Source organism: Brachionichthys hirsutus, chromosome 14 (genome assembly GCF_040956055.1).
Source record: "Brachionichthys hirsutus isolate HB-005 chromosome 14, CSIRO-AGI_Bhir_v1, whole genome shotgun sequence".
NCBI classification, from domain to species: Eukaryota; Metazoa; Chordata; class Actinopteri; order Lophiiformes; family Brachionichthyidae; genus Brachionichthys; species Brachionichthys hirsutus.
The window spans coordinates 5,929,427-5,946,828 of record NC_090910.1 but is presented as its reverse complement, the minus strand read 5'-3'; the positions used below and the strand labels follow the sequence as shown (position 1 = coordinate 5,946,828).

General features: G+C 40.7%; 1 protein-coding gene across 1 annotated transcript in view; it reads right to left on the bottom strand.

Annotated features, from left to right (window-relative positions):
- Positions 1-15,113, bottom strand: part of phldb2b (pleckstrin homology-like domain, family B, member 2b) — a 32,097-nt gene extending 16,984 nt beyond the window's left edge. The window contains exons 1-5 of the mRNA XM_068747915.1: positions 15,081-15,113; positions 8,055-8,111; positions 7,438-7,561; positions 6,018-6,116; positions 5,581-5,664 (exon numbers count right to left, since the gene is read on the bottom strand). Of these exons, the coding sequence (XP_068604016.1) occupies positions 5,581-5,664; positions 6,018-6,116; positions 7,438-7,561; positions 8,055-8,111; positions 15,081-15,113 (397 nt within the window). The remainder of the gene's footprint in view (positions 1-5,580; positions 5,665-6,017; positions 6,117-7,437; positions 7,562-8,054; positions 8,112-15,080) is intronic.
- Between the last annotated feature and the right edge of the window lie 2,289 nt (positions 15,114-17,402).

Sequence of the window (17,402 nt, the reverse complement as noted above, 5' to 3'; positions counted from 1 at the left end):
GGTTCAGATAAGGCTAACCCAGCATAGCGCTAGTACGTGCGTAAAGCCTTAAAAAATGCACCTCCTTCGCGGCTCTGGTTTAGTTACATCAGATTCCTTGGACCTGAAGTCAGAAACAACCACTGAGGCAAAAGAGGGGGGGGGGGGGGGGATGGAAAAAGAGCTAATGGAAAAATGTCAAGACTGTTTTCTTTCCTTTCCCATTCTCATCTCTCTTGTGCCCGTTTCTTTCTGGCTCAGTCTAGATTACGGTTTCTAAAACATTTCAGCTAAAAACTTGCACCAATACCCAAATTGTAGATTCAATGAAAGTGGTGGTATCTGTCCAGACACTGCCTTCAAAGCTTTAACGTCTCCACAGAGGTGGAGCCAACGCCACACACGCCAACACAGTGGAAGGAATGTTTAGTCTACACAGGTGGACTTTGAACGCAACACAAAACTTGATGGATTCAGCCCAAACTGTGAAACAGTGTTATTGAGAGAGAGAAAGAGAGAGAGAGAGAGAGAGAGAGCTCAAAAAGGCGTGTGTGGTGCATAAAGGGGCACCGCGAAGACTGGCGTCAGCAGGATCCATTATACGTTCCTCAATGCTAGACATGAGTAATGAGTGTGTCCATCTTCAGGTTGTGTATTCTCTGAGTATCTGTGTGCGGGGACTCGGGAGGCATGTCGAGTAACAGTGTCTCTCTAATGAGTCACAGCAACTCTCAGCATTTAGCACACACACATTTTTTTTACCAGCAGTCAGCTCTTGTAAAAGTCTAATTTCCTACCCTCAATAACCTCGACATGCGCCACCTTTAAAGATGAAGGTAAAGTGTGTCGTCTGATTGGTTCACATCCTCAGATCCTCAGCTAACAAATAACTAATCCTCTCCCCCTCCTCATCTCCAGCAATCAAAAATAAAAAAGAGGAAAATCACAGGGAAAAAAGGTATTTAACTCATTCTTTACTCTTAGTATGAATAACTAGAGCGCAGACCTCTGCCAAGCAGCTCATTCCCCTCCTAATTGGATTCACACCGTCCACATGGTGATCTGGATCAGCATCAAAAGGTTCTAAAGTGTTCTTGGTATCTTTATACACCAACCATGAAAAGTAAAAGTGAATCAGAGTTTATGTGTATTTTTAACTGATTTTTGAATCCGTAAATGTGGTTTTCATTGTTAAAATTAAATATGTTTTACCGACTCCATTCTGGATGCGATCCAGATGAAATTCGGTGGTGAGATAGATGCCCCCCACCCTACATGACTGTGCCAGATTCCATAAATATTCGTCAATAATCAACTGAGATATTGAGGAACACATGTTGAAGCTCCATTGACTGCAACGTTGATGGAAATTACAAAGTGATCCAGAATCCAAGATCTCTGGATCCTCTGGATCGTCAACAAAATGTTATCATCCGTTCCTGGTAAAATTCCCAACATTTCATCCAAGATCCATCCAAAATGTTTGAGTTATCTTCCAGACTGACGACAGACAAAGACCGGCAATTACATAACCTTGGAACATCATCAACCACAGAGAAAAAAAAAAGGCATTCAAATGTTTCCTTGTTAACGAACCCGAGTCGCCTCCCATGACGAAACACGCGTCCCTCAAACCCACACACACATGGACTAATCCATTCTGACAACAACCAACTCAAAATGACTCTGTATATACATTTATAGGATAATTTAAAGTTTGTGATCTACAAAGTCAGACCTCAGAGTCTTTGAGGGCGCAGATGTAGATGTTGTAGATCAAATCTGGAGCCAATTTCTTTTCCCATATAGATCTGAGCAAAACCAGACTACACTTCTCCCAAAATGTGATGTCAGAACCATTTCTCTGTTTGCTGAGTGAGAGAGAGAAAACATTAAATTAATACAAATGTAGCTGCGAGCTGGTCAAATTGTTTTTTCTTCCAAAAGAAACTATCTATTACTAAATCAAAGCGTCTCCATTAATTAGTTGGAAAAACTGCCTTCAATTTGTGGCACTGACGTCTTAAATCTGCAACCTCCTAGAATAAAGTCACGTTTACTCATTCATGAAAAGATTCGCACACACACACGTCCCAGTGGGAGTGTAAACTGACCTCAAAACCACAAATCAACCCTCTTTTGGGACCAAAGGTCCGGCAGTAACATGAAAAAACACAGTGATCTCTCAAGGGACACACACACACACACACACAATATCTCTCAACAGCTACCTACCATCTGCTCTATCTCGTACCTCATCCACGATGCATATAACCAATGATCCCGACACAACTTCCATGGATTGCTAAGGTTGTAGACCTGGGGACAACCTCAGGCATAAACTGGCAAGTAAATAAACAAAGGTAAACCCAAACACCAAAAGAGAAATGTACCTTATAATAATAATAATAATAATAATAATAAAACATAATTAAAAAAGAACCCCCAAACGCTGGAGGCTGGGATCATAGAGGCTGGTACACACAATAACAACAATGAATCACATTTTGCTTTCCGGTTTCCCGACTGCTGTGACCGTCCTCATAGCCGCGGGCTCCATCTTTGTGTTTTTTGCACTCACACCCGTCTGTGAATTCACCAGCTCATGTGGGACCTCAGGGCATGCACACCAAGGTGATTAACATCTAAAGGAGCAGCCGGTATGCAGAAGCACATCCAAACATTTGGCTGCAAATAAAAGAGTCTCGACTCAGAAGATTAGATTGTGTTGCGTGCAGCAGCGATTCACACCCGACACAACAAACCTCTGGAGGCTGAACTACAGTCTGGCACTATTAAAAAAAGAAAAGTTCAAACAGACATTATAGTTCATTGATTCCTACCTAGTGCGTTAGTATTTCCACTGCCCCATGGTGACAGATGGGACTTAATTAGTAATTGTGTTGACCTCCATTCCAACCAATCAGAGAGGCTCTTTGTGTTTAAAGAATAATCAATAATAGTTACCACATCAGCAGATGTTACGTAGTCCGGCAGAAGCGACAATGCATTTTTTTTTTCTGATTAAAATGTGAAAAAAGACAAATCTTCGACTAAATAAATACAATTATAAATCTGGGGAAGCTGGTCGAACGGCAGATAGATCGGTAACTGTTTAACATATTAACAATAGTGCATTAATGGGAAAATAGAGGCGTAAGATTATGAATTAGGGTTAGGTAAATGCAACGCTACTTTTATTCTAAAAACTAATAGGAATACGTTACAAACCTTTTCAGTCCCATTCAGTGAGCACTTATTACGACACAAAGAACAGCTTTACGTCCTTTAAACATCTGGTAAATGCAAAAAAAAATGTTTTCTTTTCATTAAAAGGTGATGATTAAATACGATGCATCTGCCGCCTATCTGGCCGATGTGCGTCTGTTCGTTCCTCCCTCCTCCGAGTCGAACAAAGTTCCTGGATTTACCGTCCACGGGATGCGTCCAGGACCGTACCAATCTTAGGTGCAAGGGGGTGCACGGTGAAAGACACACGGGCGCAAACGATCTTAAGTACTGTCACGAAATATAATGTCACAAATGACGACTTGTACAGCAAATAAAATGTACAAATTGGAAATAACACGCGTGTTAGTCATTAAAAACCCATTTATGCTAGTTGTGTTTAATGCTGTTACCCCTATATGTAGATGCTATGTTCAAAGGCTGTTAGACAGGGAGGTATCTCAGACGCCCCCTCACATTTCTTTGTCTCTTTTTTGAATTACCTTGGAACACTTTAAACCAGAATCAGCGGAACTATAATGAATGACGCAATATCTTGTAATTGTATAGCTTTAATATATTTAAATTATAGCAGCGATTGGATTGGGGACTTGGCAGACAAACAATAATGGAGAAGGGGGAACAGTCGAGGGAATGCTGGGACAGACTGGTTGGCTGAGGTTTAACTTAAAGTGGATGAATTTGAAAACACGCCGGAGTAGATAAGAGAAAAGTATTTAATACTTTGCATCCTAGACAAATTCCGAGCCTCTCTTTCATCACGTGTGTTGATGTGCAAGTTAGACAAAGAGTGCTGTGTTTTGTTCAGCAGCAAAATTTGCTGATCTTATGCCATTAGTAGCTTTTGTAAGCATTAAAAAGTCATTAAACTACTTGGTCGCTATTCACTTCAAGGTGATTCTGACATGATTTCAGGTCAACTTCAGCATGAACTTGGGACAAATCACTTCCTAAACATGGCTAATTATCTGCAGATTGTCATTCAGTGTGTAAGTGTGTGCGCCTGTGCATGTGTTGGTGTGCAAGTACACCAACTCAAACCAGGGCAGGAGATATTCCTTAAATATGTTTTCTATCTCTGTGTGTGTGTGTGTGTGTGGGGGGGGGGGGGTCAAACCAGGCTCTGTTGACTTTTTTAACCTCATTCTTCTGCCTCAGTCTCTTTCTCTGCCCCTGCTGCGTCACCACGTTGGTTGTAGACACAGAACACTGTCAATATTAGTCTGGCACAGCGGGACAATAAATAGCTCTATCAATAATTAACTTAAAATTACCAGGCTACACGATAAACAATTAAAGGAGGAAAACACACACAGAAAGAATGGACATGCAGAAGGAAAAACAAAGAATCAGAATCAGAAAAAACTTTATTATCCCCGTGAGGGGCAATTTGTTGCAAAGTGAGGTATGTTGTGTAAAATATGCGAGATAAAAAAAAAACAAAGGAAGGTTTCATCAGGAAATTGTTTCTGGAGACTCAAAGTGAAAGCAACGCAGCAGACACCGGCAGACAAACAGATGTGTGCAGGGTGGACATAAATATACATAAAAAGGCTGCTGCTTGTCTGTTTTCTGCACACTCTATGATAAAAGAATCTGATGAGTAGTGTATCTTCTGCAGTTGCTGGAAGCTGTGACTCACAGTTCCAAACCACTATGACATAACCCAAATAAGAGGCACAAACACATTCTAAATCCTACACAATACACACAAACATGTGGGAATGCTCCCAGACACACATGCCTGTAGGTTCACACGCAGATATACTGTACACCCTGTCGCTTCCATGCAAGCTGTCAGCACAATGTTTACTGTACCCCATACGACTGAAAAGAATGCAAGTTAACCAAACCATGAAGTAGCTAGCCACTCCCTAGCTCCTTCACAAATACACACACACAACATATTTATTTACTTTTGTACATGCAGTGTCTGTTTTTTCTAAATATGACACCAGCAAAGTAATTAAAACTCATTGGCAACAAAATACTTGCCAAGTTATGAAACAGTGAAAAACAATGTTTGGATCATTCGAGGTGTGGACAGATTACTTGGCAATAGATGATCATGATTGGTTGGGACATGGGCATCATCCAAAGACTCAGTTATTGACAAAGACAGAGAGAGAGATGATTGTCAAATGTGATTTGTTTGCAGATGATTAGAGTCTTTATTTGTTATTTAACAAGGCACTTGGAATTAGATTTCAATCAGTTTATTTTATCGGCCAGTAGGTGGCAACATGTCAGAATTTATGTGATTCTGTTGTGTACAGTCAAGTGATGAAACCTCTGGGCTAAATTAGCTATGAGTCATACAGTGTTTGTGTGTGTGTGTTTTTTTTGTCTTACCTTGTGTGAGCGGTGTGGGCACAGTGACCTGTACTCCATCCAGACTGCAGAGGTTACCGCAGGGGTCCAGAGTCACCACCCCTCCTGTTGCATGTAATGATGAGAAGGTCCCGGGTCAGTAAACCTTCCACCACTCACTGTTTAATTTTGCAAAACGACTCCCAACTTTCTATTTAAAGCCTAACATGGTCAAGAAGTCCTTTGTGCATTTTCTGTGATGCTTGTTAGATAATCACACTGCTAGTATGACTCGAGAACTTAAACAATCTCAAATGATTGAATACACTCGTCTTTTTTTTTTTTAAATACTAAAGTAATATTTTTTGCAATACAGTAAGATTGAAAGCTTTGCTGATACTCTTTAAACCATCATTTTGATAATTCTGTGTTTTGACAATATTACGCATTCATTCTGCAGAAAGTGAGCTGACAGCCACCTTCATTGACGATCGAGCAGTGCTCAGCCTCGATGCCCGGCCCCTGGATGGTGATGTCTTGAGGAATTAGAGCATCTTCTCTACCTATACGGGTCACTCCTGCAACATCAAATACATGAAATCCTCATAATATAGTAAAGCCCAAAATATGTCTAAATATAATCAGCCATTAAAGTTTTACTCATTGTTTAAATCTAGAAGCATGTCTTTCAATGGGAGTCTTTTTGAACCATGTGTGTGATCTATGATTTAAGTCACGACTTTTAGATTATCATTATTATATTTTGAATTTTAACTGTTTCTTCTCTTCTTTAATAGACACATTATGGAGAAAAATAAGATCTTTAATTTTCCTCAAAGGGTTTGCTCACATTACTGGAATTTAAAACCATTTGTGAAACTGTAAAACTGTGTGAGTAAGGCAGGGGTTATAAAAAAAAAACTCAAGATGCATGAGACATTATATCTGTACCTTTACAATCAGTGTTTGAACTGCTCTATAAACATCTAAATCATTTTAACGCCCCAACCACAATATAATAGCTTATCTTCACCAGCGTTTGAGTTAACATGTGGTTTGCTACATGTGATAATTTGTTCTCAATGACTTCAACCGAACATAATCAATCCTTTAAAAAAATCCTCGGGGCAGTTTTTAGCGTCGCAAATTCACCTCACTTGTACGTCTTTGGACTGTGGTAAGAAGCCGGAGCACTCAGAGGTAACATGTGCAGAGAAAGGAAGAACGTGCAAACTCTTGACCCGGGTAGAAACCAAAACCCACTTGCTTTGAAGCAACATCACTAACCACTGCCCCACGTTCGTGCAGCTTGAACAGCTTGGACTGATTTGAATGCCATTTCTCTGAGGAATAAGCTGGATGTCAGTTTGGTGGATTGGAAGCTAACACTTTGTGGTCGTCGCCAGCATCGTGAATTCACATAGTGCGGGTCGTGCTTTTTAGAGATGTTTGGTTTGGACAATGCAGTTCTGATTAGCTATGGGCTCAGTGCATGCATTAACCAAAGAATGAATCATTTTCCAAAATGACAATCAAAATAAATAACTGGGGACGTGAATGCCGTAACTGTAGTCGCTGTTTTTGGTTCAAAGAAACTGTGGGAAGTAGTGTTAGCTCCTTTACTTTGCATTGTAACTTTGCCTCGCCATTCTCCTGCACCCATAACCATAGATATGAAGTTGACATGGGGAAAGGGCTAAAAAAAAAAAAAAAAAGATAGGCAGTGCGGGGGCGCGAGCAAACATGGAAACAAAATAAAAAAGGAGTGATAAAGAGGGAGGAGTGAAGACTATACAGCGGCAGCTTTCCATGATCCTGGCAATGAATGTGAAAATAAATAGTTACTCCATGACATGTAATTCTAACCAATATTTGTCTTTTGTATGTGGTTTTTTTAACCTTCTTTGAGTGGCAGCAGAGTGATCGCTACACTCAGCCTCCCGCTGCCCAGGCTCACGAGATGAGGCGAGGCTGTCTGGACCTTCAGCACCTTTCCCGTGTCAATCAGGTCCAAAGGACGACACTAAAAGGATCAGTTAGAGAAGAAAGGTCATTTTTGGCACACGCTATCATCAGTATGGTGTTTAGTTGCCCCTTGAAGGGATTCTGCAGTTTGATAAATTTGACATGGCCTTATTTGTGTACTTTTTTTAGTTCTGTATTTGGTATTTTGTGTTGGCTGTATTTTGTGTTAACATTTACTGGGACCCCAGTCCAGGCCTTAGTTCTTTTGTATAGCGAGTTTGCGTTTTCTAATCTTCTTATTCTGTATTTCCCTGCTCCATTTATAAGTCAAGTGTTTTTTTATGTGACACTTTTACTCCTGCCTCTGTCTCTGCACTCTGGGGTCCACCAGCTTGTTTATTACAATCCATGTTAAAAAAAAATGTTTTGCATTGATCTGGTTCTTTGATTTAAATGAATGTTTTTAAGATATTTCATGTAATTTGCATTAGATTCCGTTAAACATGTGTGGGTGTTCAGGTGTTTATATGAGGATGTGTGTTTTCTCTCACCCTGGGGTCAATTGGAGATATTTGGTCTGACTCTGGTTGGAACATCATTTCACAGTCCTGCAGTTAAAACAAATAGAAAGACAGTCATTTCAAAATCACACAAATATGTATGGCACTATAGCTTTTCAGAATATCTATCCATCTGATCAGTGTTCCCCATCTCTGATTATTTTATTGTGTTTGTTTAGTCAAAGATTTTTTTGTATTTCACATTTTGGTTGCCATATTACTTGCTGGAACACGTAACATCTGCAGATGAATATTATTGATTATTCTTTAAACACAAAGAGCCTTACACGCACACACACACACAAACAGAGTATTAAACTGCCAGGAATCATGGAGATTCTTTTTTCATGGAAAATTAATTCACTGTAAATTAGTTGTGTGTGTGTGGAGTGTGTGTGTCAGTTTACTTTTAGTGCAGTGTTTTCCCCTTAAAGCACTTTCACATGGAGAATTCCAAACATGCGGAAACAGTCAGTCATGCCGTGCAGCTTTTTCATCTTTGCGTGTGCTTGTGTGTGTGTAGGTTATAAACACAAACCCTGCCAGAGATAGTTGACCTTATTGGGCCAACAGACTGGGCCTAAAGAGGCAAAGGTTAATCTAATTCTAAACTAAGCCACGGTTAACTATTCCGTGTTTGCATTAGTTGTGACTGAGGTCCAAGATATAGAAAGAAATCAACATGTTTTGTTTCATGGTGGGAAAAAGAAGGAAGCCACGAGGGAAAACTCTGAAATAACAGGACAGGAATGAGCCTGAAGAAAAGGAAGAGAAGTACAAACGATAAAGAGGAATGAAAACAGAGATAAACAGAAAAACACCTCAAAGCCATCCGTCTTTCAGTGAACTTTCAGAGGACATCCCCCGCAGTACCCTACAATTCAATACCGGAAAAACAGTCACGCCTCACTTACGTGTGTGTGTGTGCACACACACTTCCAAAGGACCCAGATGGATGAGTGAGACATTTGTGACTAAAACAGAGATGATTACAGCACATGGGGAAATCACCCAAAACACATTTCCTTTTCCATCTTCCCCTTCCTCCCGTCGTCCTCGCTCTACTTGACATACTTCCTTTGGTTCATATAATCCTACAATGATCCTGTAGAGATATACTTTATCCATCTCAAATTCATTCATCAGAAATGTTAACATCCTGTTTTTCAAAGTGCTCTCAAACGTTTCTCTCACAGCGTTCCGACCTCTCCAACCCCGCATGCCTCTTTCATTTCTCCTTTTCCATCCTTCTGCAATTTCAATCTTACTCTCCATTTGCCGTCCTTCCTTCACTTCGATCGCCAACAGAGGAAACACAAACACAAGTCCCATACACTTCCTCTACTTCAGGACCGACTTCCTCGCTGAGATCACTTCCTTTTCTGCGTTGCTTTATTTTCTGTGCTTTTCCTTCTTCTTTTCAGCGACCCTTTGTAACCCCCTATGCACAAGCATTGGCAAATAAAGTCACACATCATGTGTTTTCGTTATCACATTTAGATATGAGGCCCCACATTCCGCTGATTCTTTCAAACAGAGCTGTAGACAAAGCAAACAGAGTATGATGGCAACATCAGTTTGACTGTATGGAGGTACAACAGAAGCCACAAAAGCCAAAGTACAATTCCTGAATGAGACCATTTTTTATCCTAACCTTTTTCTTTACTCTTCTTTCCACAAAGTTTCTATTTTATTTTGCTGTTATTTCCTCCATCATTCCTCCTCTTTGGGTCTCTGCTGCTCTTTTGTCTTCCACAAACTCCCTTCTTCTTTCAACCAGGTGAGCATCAGGCTGGGCAGGTCAGGACGAGTCTTTGTCCTTGATGTGTTGTGGTTTAAGCTGAGCAGTGAGGCATGCTGAGCTCTGTTATCCTGAGGAGTCACACAATCTCCTTTCATCACAGCTGATTCTCTCAGAGCCTCTGGTCTAAAGTGTGATTATTATGGTCTAAGTAGGGCAGCAGCCATGTTCAGTCGGTTGTGTACCTTTAAAGATGCTCTAACCAGTATCATTAGTTTAAATGACTGTTTGTATGCTATTAATTGTGTGGAGAATTATGAAATGGCTCTACTGTTCTCCTTGGGGATACTTTTTTTTTTTTTTTAGCATAGCTCAGCGGTATCAGCAGAGTGATAGAGGCTGGCTTCTGAAAACTAAGGATGGGCCTTTAAAATTAAAGAATGTCATATGTCCCACGTCCAAAAACATTCAATTTAGGTGAAGTGATTACTCCAAATTGTCCGGAGTGTATGAGCGTGTGCGTGAGTGGTTGCCTGTCTCTGTGGGGCGAAGCGTCCGGGGGGGGGGTACCCCGCCTCTAACACGCTGGGCTAGGCTCTAACAACACCCGTGACCCGCAAAGGGGAAAGGTGCCCGTGGGTGTGACGATTGTCTCATCTACAAGAAAATGGATGGATGGATGGATGGTTCCCTTCTTTTTCTCTGTATTTGGTAGTAATGCAGGATTCCTGCCAGATGGTGGCAGTATTATAAATAAAATAAAATAAAAGCAAATAAGTAATAAATAATAAGCTTTAGTGTTTAATGTTTGAAATAACATTAACATCACATATAATATTCTATTATAATGAAATGAATTTTCATGACAAATAATATATCTTAATATATTATATATAAATAGTCAGCCTTGAGGTTGTTTTTTTTTATCCAAGAATGGCAAATAAATTAAATTAGTGGTCAAAAGATTTTCCATTGTTCTACTGGACATGATCTGTGGGACTACAGGCACGAATACAGGTGATGAGCAAGTAAAGAATGAGCCAGCCTGGAGAAAAAAAGCAATGCTGCTTCAGCAGTTTTTCCACAACATAAATCCTGGAATGGGATTATATGAAAGACTACGAGTGATTTCAAAGGTGTTCCTTTTTTTTTTGCTGGGAACATTGGATGTTGGGAATATTTCTTCAACATTCACCATCTCATTTTGAGTTGTAGTCCTAAACATGAACTAGTAGCCCTTTAAATATTTTCACATGCGCTAGAACGACGTCGTAAATATACAATTCTCTTAGCATCACAAGAGAACAAAAGAACAATGCACACAGAGTCTCTCTTTGATCCCATCTGTAGAACAGCTGAGTCTGCCAAAAAACACTCAGCTTTGCATCTGGAGATGGAGACGGCGATAAAGAGAAGAGGAACGAAGCATGGACTGAGGGGGGAAAACAATAAGTGATGGAAGATGGAGGCTTGAAAGACATGCATTCAGACATTTTCCTGATGCTTTATTCAACTACTGCTTTCCCCCCCGGTGTTTAAGTCCTCCTCTTTTTTTATTGTCCTGATATATTTTGCCTTTCTGTATATTGCATTTCCATTCTGCATTACTGTTTCCGTCTCTTTGCGTTAGGGTATTCACTCTCACAACAACATCTCAGGACAATCCAATTGCTGGCAACCTCACTGATGAGGAACAGATTCTTTCAGCACAGTACTTGGAATGACAAAATCACTTAAACGTGTCTGTCATGTTCCGACTCATTCAAAAAGCTCTGGGTTAAATAATTAATAAGAGCTTCTTTCAGATTTCACATTTTGCCAACAACCATTTGAAACATCACGCGACAGACAAGCAATCTGGAAAGCTTTCATTTGTGTTCTGTTGTCTAGGATGTTGTTCTCTCTGGCAGTGTGACTGCAGAGCGAAAGCCACTGAATCACGTTGTCTGACACGCCAGTAGGGCAAAGAAACAAAAAAGGCAAAACACATGCAAAGTTGTTCCTTGCGCCAGTGTTGAAAACACTATAGGGAACAGGATCCCGTCCCTCTGTTGATAAATCAGGTTCATTATCTGGTAATAAAAACACAAAGATCCTTAATTTAGAGTGATTAAATTCTAATGAGAGTATAATTATGTACCTTATATTCAATTTCTGCCAGTAATATAATGGAATTCACCCTCTAAATTATCCACACTGAACCCTAATGTTGGCCATCCATCTCTCTGGTGCATACAGGATTACTTAACTGAAGTAGCCCAACTGATCTTGGGCCAGCTCCACAACATGATGTGATGGGTTGGAGTATATACTTGATCAAGTTAAGGAATGAACGAAACATCCAGAGATTTGTCTGACTTCACGCACAAAATGCATTTTTGCAAAGACAACAGAGTCATAAATATCTTCAAAATGAAATGGAGTCGCTTCTTCATCACAATCTCCTTTCCTTTTCCATTTGTCTCACGTCTGTCCTGCTGCATCTCCCTCTCTCTTACTAACATCCCCTCCCCTGACATTCCAGCATTAACCTCTCCTCCTCCCACCTGACAAAGCCAGCATTGTGTCACAGTTGCTGTTTAATATGGAGCCCCTCTCTCTGTGGCCCTCTTTAGTGCAGCTCATAGGGCTAAATCGGGTTATCGTCCTCCTTTCTCGTCACTGGACTCTATATTTTACGTATTAACAAAAGAATTATTGTTTCTGTACATACAGTATGTGTGTGTTGTGGTGAATACATTCCGAGCTGATTAACACAGCTTGACCTTGAAACCCTTGTTAAAACACAACTAGCCCACACTCATTGTTCTCCAGCGCCGATTCGCCTGCATTCCTGTCCTTTTTCTTCATTGGCCGAAACACTAGATGCTCACAGGAGAGAAAGTGAACTGTTATTACAGATGACTAAAAAGCGAAGGAAATTCAAATTGAGTTTCTAACGCAGGCGCGCAAGTGTTTGGAAAAGCCCAGATTACCTGAACCACCTTATGCAGGGGATTAACTGATATTTTGGTTTCTGAAGGGCCGGATATGACAGGCAGGCAGGGAGGAAAAGTGAATTGCTAATGGGGCATAGCATATAATCCACATTAATGATATAGATCACCGATCTGAACTGAACTGAAACTCTTAGGAAAGCAGAAAGAAGGAATCCGAGCTAACACGAGAGGTAAACTGAGCATGTGGAGACCAGAAGACAAAGAAAGGGAACTAAATGCAGATTGAAGAACCCTGAGATATTTGACATATATAATTTATTTAATTGATCGGCTGACATGTCTGTGGTAAATAGGAAATGCTGGAGTGGACTTGACACCAAATAACAGAAATCAAATTCTGTTTTTCACACAATTATCTGCTTTCTATGTCTCTGACGGATCCTAATATATTTGCTTTGATACGAGTCTAGCTTCTGATAACAGCGCTGGCATGTTGAGAACAGCTTTAGCCTCCTGCTTCCCACATTATATCCATTTGACAGGCACAATGGTTATATCACTCAAACAGCAGCACTGCTGCAATGAAGCCGTGGATGTGGAAATTTAAAATTGCTCCAAGGAGGAATTTACCTAAATGGTGTGATGTAATATTCTCTCTGGTACGATACTAAAGATACGCCGGTGACACGGACGCTTTGCTATCTGGGCGAAGCGGTGTGGCTGGAGCTGCCGAAGACAAATGAACAATCCTATAATTATACTGGGATGCAGAGTCTTATCATGCAGGGTATAATTTGCTTTCACATTTAAAGGACAGAACAAACCTCACATGACCCAGCTTCTTCCAGATATAGAAATCTAAGATGTTAATTTGGTGGCAGGTGGTCAGACTATAACGTTTCTCCTCTTGCCTCCGTGGTTCCATCATTTTCTCTGTCGATGCCAAATGACTGGATGTGATATAGTAGCTTATGCAGGACTGATCCATGCATGTCACACACATTATCTTGGTTAGTTTGGGTCAAATAAAAGTTGAGGTTTGCTCTTATTCAAATACCAATTTGCAACATCCTCATAATTTGTAAAACACTACAAATTACAATCCTTGTCGTGCCACTTTGGTACTCACAACACAAGATATTGTTTAGCAGTGCTCTCAAAATCGTTGGAATTAAATGATTACCTCATCACCTTTATCTTAGGTAAAATGAACATGTCAAATGACTTCCACAGACTGGTAGAATCATTCAACTACATGATTGCAAAACTATGATTGTTTGTTGGAGTGGATATTAAATATAAACAGGTTTTCATTAATATTCAATCACCTGAATTGAGCAATTGTTGCATTTTCATTACCTTGGAAACTTTTCCATTTGCAGAAGGAGCTGGTCTTATATTGACATGGCGCTACGGTAGCTCAGAATGGACAAAACCAACTGACTCAAGTGGGTTTTTTAGCTTTAAAATATTTACTTTGGAGTAACAAAGTTTCCTGTTGAATTTTTATGACTACACCTGATACGTATACTGTAGATTCATATTGTGTACATTGTCCTAGTTGTAAAATAATATAGAATCTCTAGACTGAGCACTGTTAATTTAAAATGAGGAAAATAGTCCCAGTTGCCAAAACTGTACCGGTAATGTATTTTTAATAAATATGCAAATGTTTGTTTAAAAAAAATGGAATCGTTTAATTTGATTAAGGAGAAGGATACTTGTCTCAAATAGTAAAGGAACCCTCCGTTAAATAACTAGATAAAACATTTAGGATATAGTGGCAATACTTCCTAGTTGCAGTGGAGTAGAATTAATCTGGATCAGATCCAGAATGGAGTCAGCAAAAAAATAAAATATGGATTCAAAAATCAGTTAAAAATACACATCAACTCCGATTCACTTTTACTCTTCATGGTTGGTGTATAAAGATACCAAGACCAATTTAGAACCTTTTGATGATGATCCAGATCACCATGTGGACGGTGTGAATCCAATTAGGAGCGGAATGAGCTGCTCGGCGGAGGTCTGAGCTCTCAGGGCGCTTTTCTACTTTGAACTGCCTTAAAATAATGTAACGTTGCGTTAGTAGTACTGTTCGAAGTTAGTGATCCCAAAATATATGAGAGTTCGCAGGTCACAAGTAGTCTGGTCGTCTATTACTGTACCGGGGACTCGTCCTGTATTCACGTGTTTGTTTGATTGATTAGTTTCTCGTTAGTTAACTCACCTTAGAAACAAATGTTCCCTGAGCCGCGGACACAAAGACTTCATTTACAAAAAACATACGTGGGTCCTTACAAATGAACTGACTTGACTCACATAAACAGCTCTTACCATTATGAAAGCCGGACTGGACACTCCTGTCATCGCGCAGAAATTACGCAGCTGATCCGGGATTGACCAAACTCCCGGAAATATCCCGTGACGTCTCCCTATGTTGCGGTTACAGCCTCTTTCCGAACTGGGAAGACATTCCCTGAGCAGCGCGCAACCTGTGGATGGCTGGGAAAGACTGTTGATTCTCTTTTACGCACACAGACCCGCGCTCTGCGAACGCAAAGAGCCGACGGCATGAGCGTGGGGAGGAATGCGGCAACAGCTGGAAGTGGAGCTGCAGAGGGAACAAAGAGAGGGAGTCAGTCTCTCTCTCTCTCACACACACACGCACACACACACACACCTACACACGCACGGACCTTAGTGTGCAGGTGTTAACAGACGTCCTACACTTGACCTCTCTTCGGCTTCAGAAGCTTCCAGGCTGCAAAAGAGATGGGAAAAATGGTAGACAGAGAGAAAAGAGGAGGGACAAAGAGAAATATTGAGAACTATTTGGCAGCATTGAAAATAAACCAAGATAAGGAGCACGTTGATCTTATGACACAACAATAGAAATACAGTCTAGACCTCTGTACAAACAAACACGTGATACAAATATGCCACGCTCCGATTCAGTGCATTCACACTGTATGGGACATTCCTGTCATGGCTTAAAATATATATCCTCTGGTTGTTAATGGGTGGAAAGTAGTCAGCCTTACAAACAGTCAGAATTAGAGCCGCATTAAAGGCGCCATGACATGTTTATGGTGAGCACGTCTTAGCCAAAACATATTTTGAAGTGTATTTCTGGCTTTATTCCATTTTGAACGCACAAATTCTGTGGGATGGCAGATTATAATTTCCCCAGAGACATTCAGATGTTTCCTAAACTGATGTGGCGCTTAGGGCCATCACGCAGCCTTCATTTGGCTAAACGTGGCGCTGCGGTATTGATACAATTACAGTATATCCCACAACATACCTCAGGGGTGAAGTAGACAAAACTATAGATACATAAGAAAAAGCAAAGATTTGTTCAAAACGTTATTTTTGATCATTTGTATTTTCCCCACGAAACAACATACTAGTGCAATTCTTATTGTAAAAAAACAACAAGTGTTTAAGCTAAAGATATCCTCCTCATAGTTCGCACGGGTAACTTCCTCTAAGCAGCGGCAGTATGTACTTTGCATAATTTATGTCGGCCATCTGGAAAAAAACCTCAGCTACATGTACAGTCATGCAAAGTCTGAAGACATCAAGGCATGAATGCAGCAGCTCTGTGTCGGTGGGTCATTTCATTTGACAGTGGTTCAGAGGTTCGAACAACAACAGGCATTATGCAGAGCTATGATACGATGCACGGAGAATTCATTTGGGCTACGTGCAGTGAAAAATTAAGTGTTGGAAATGGTCTGGTTAAGAGTGAGTCCACACACACACACACACACACACACGGACACACATACATATCCTTGGCAGCAGGATTATCTTATCTCTCAGGCGCCGCAAGGATGTCTTTGCGGATAAACAGGAAGAGAACTTGTGAACCCATCCATGCTCCAGTTTCCCCATTGCTCATCAGCTCACCATGACACCTGGTGAACGTAGATATCGACACTGGGCCACAGCGAACCAGTAATGGTTTCTAACTCAGTGGCCAATCAAAGCAACCACCTCATCTGCATCTCAGGAAACTTTAGAGCTGCTTCCACACGGCATCATCTTCTTGTCCGTCATTCATTTTAAAACGGAACATTCTAAACGTTATTAGTGTAATGCTCTGTGATAATTGTCTTGCAGATCATTTGTCTTTCTTTGCACGCGATCCCAGAGACCATAAAGCCTATTGATCATGATGGCTGCTTGTTAACATGAAGCGCTCCTGAGCTTTCGCAGTGACATCATCCCAGTGCCTGCGAGTCATCGAGGATCGGCGCCATGCTTTACACAGCATTCCCGAGTGAATTCCACAACTCCCATGTGATCCCAGGAGGCTGCGCAGGAACTCTGGAGCTGTTTGGAGAGGGATTGAGAGACCGTGCCATTAGAGATTTAGTTTCATTCAGACAACTTGAACTGTTTTGGTGTCTCCATTCTAATGTACAAAATAAGACAGGAAGTCCATATTTGAATTATTTAACATCAACACTCACTGCAAACAGAACTTGGCAGGTCATTTACTCTCAGGGCAATCAGAGCTGCCATCGGTGTTGTGGAGGCTTTGAGGAGTTTAGCGTTAAAGCTTTTCACCCGTCACCATCTTTATACCATTATAATGACAGGCAACTGAATGCGTTTTGACACCTTTTGTGTAAGGTGCATTTTCTCCTC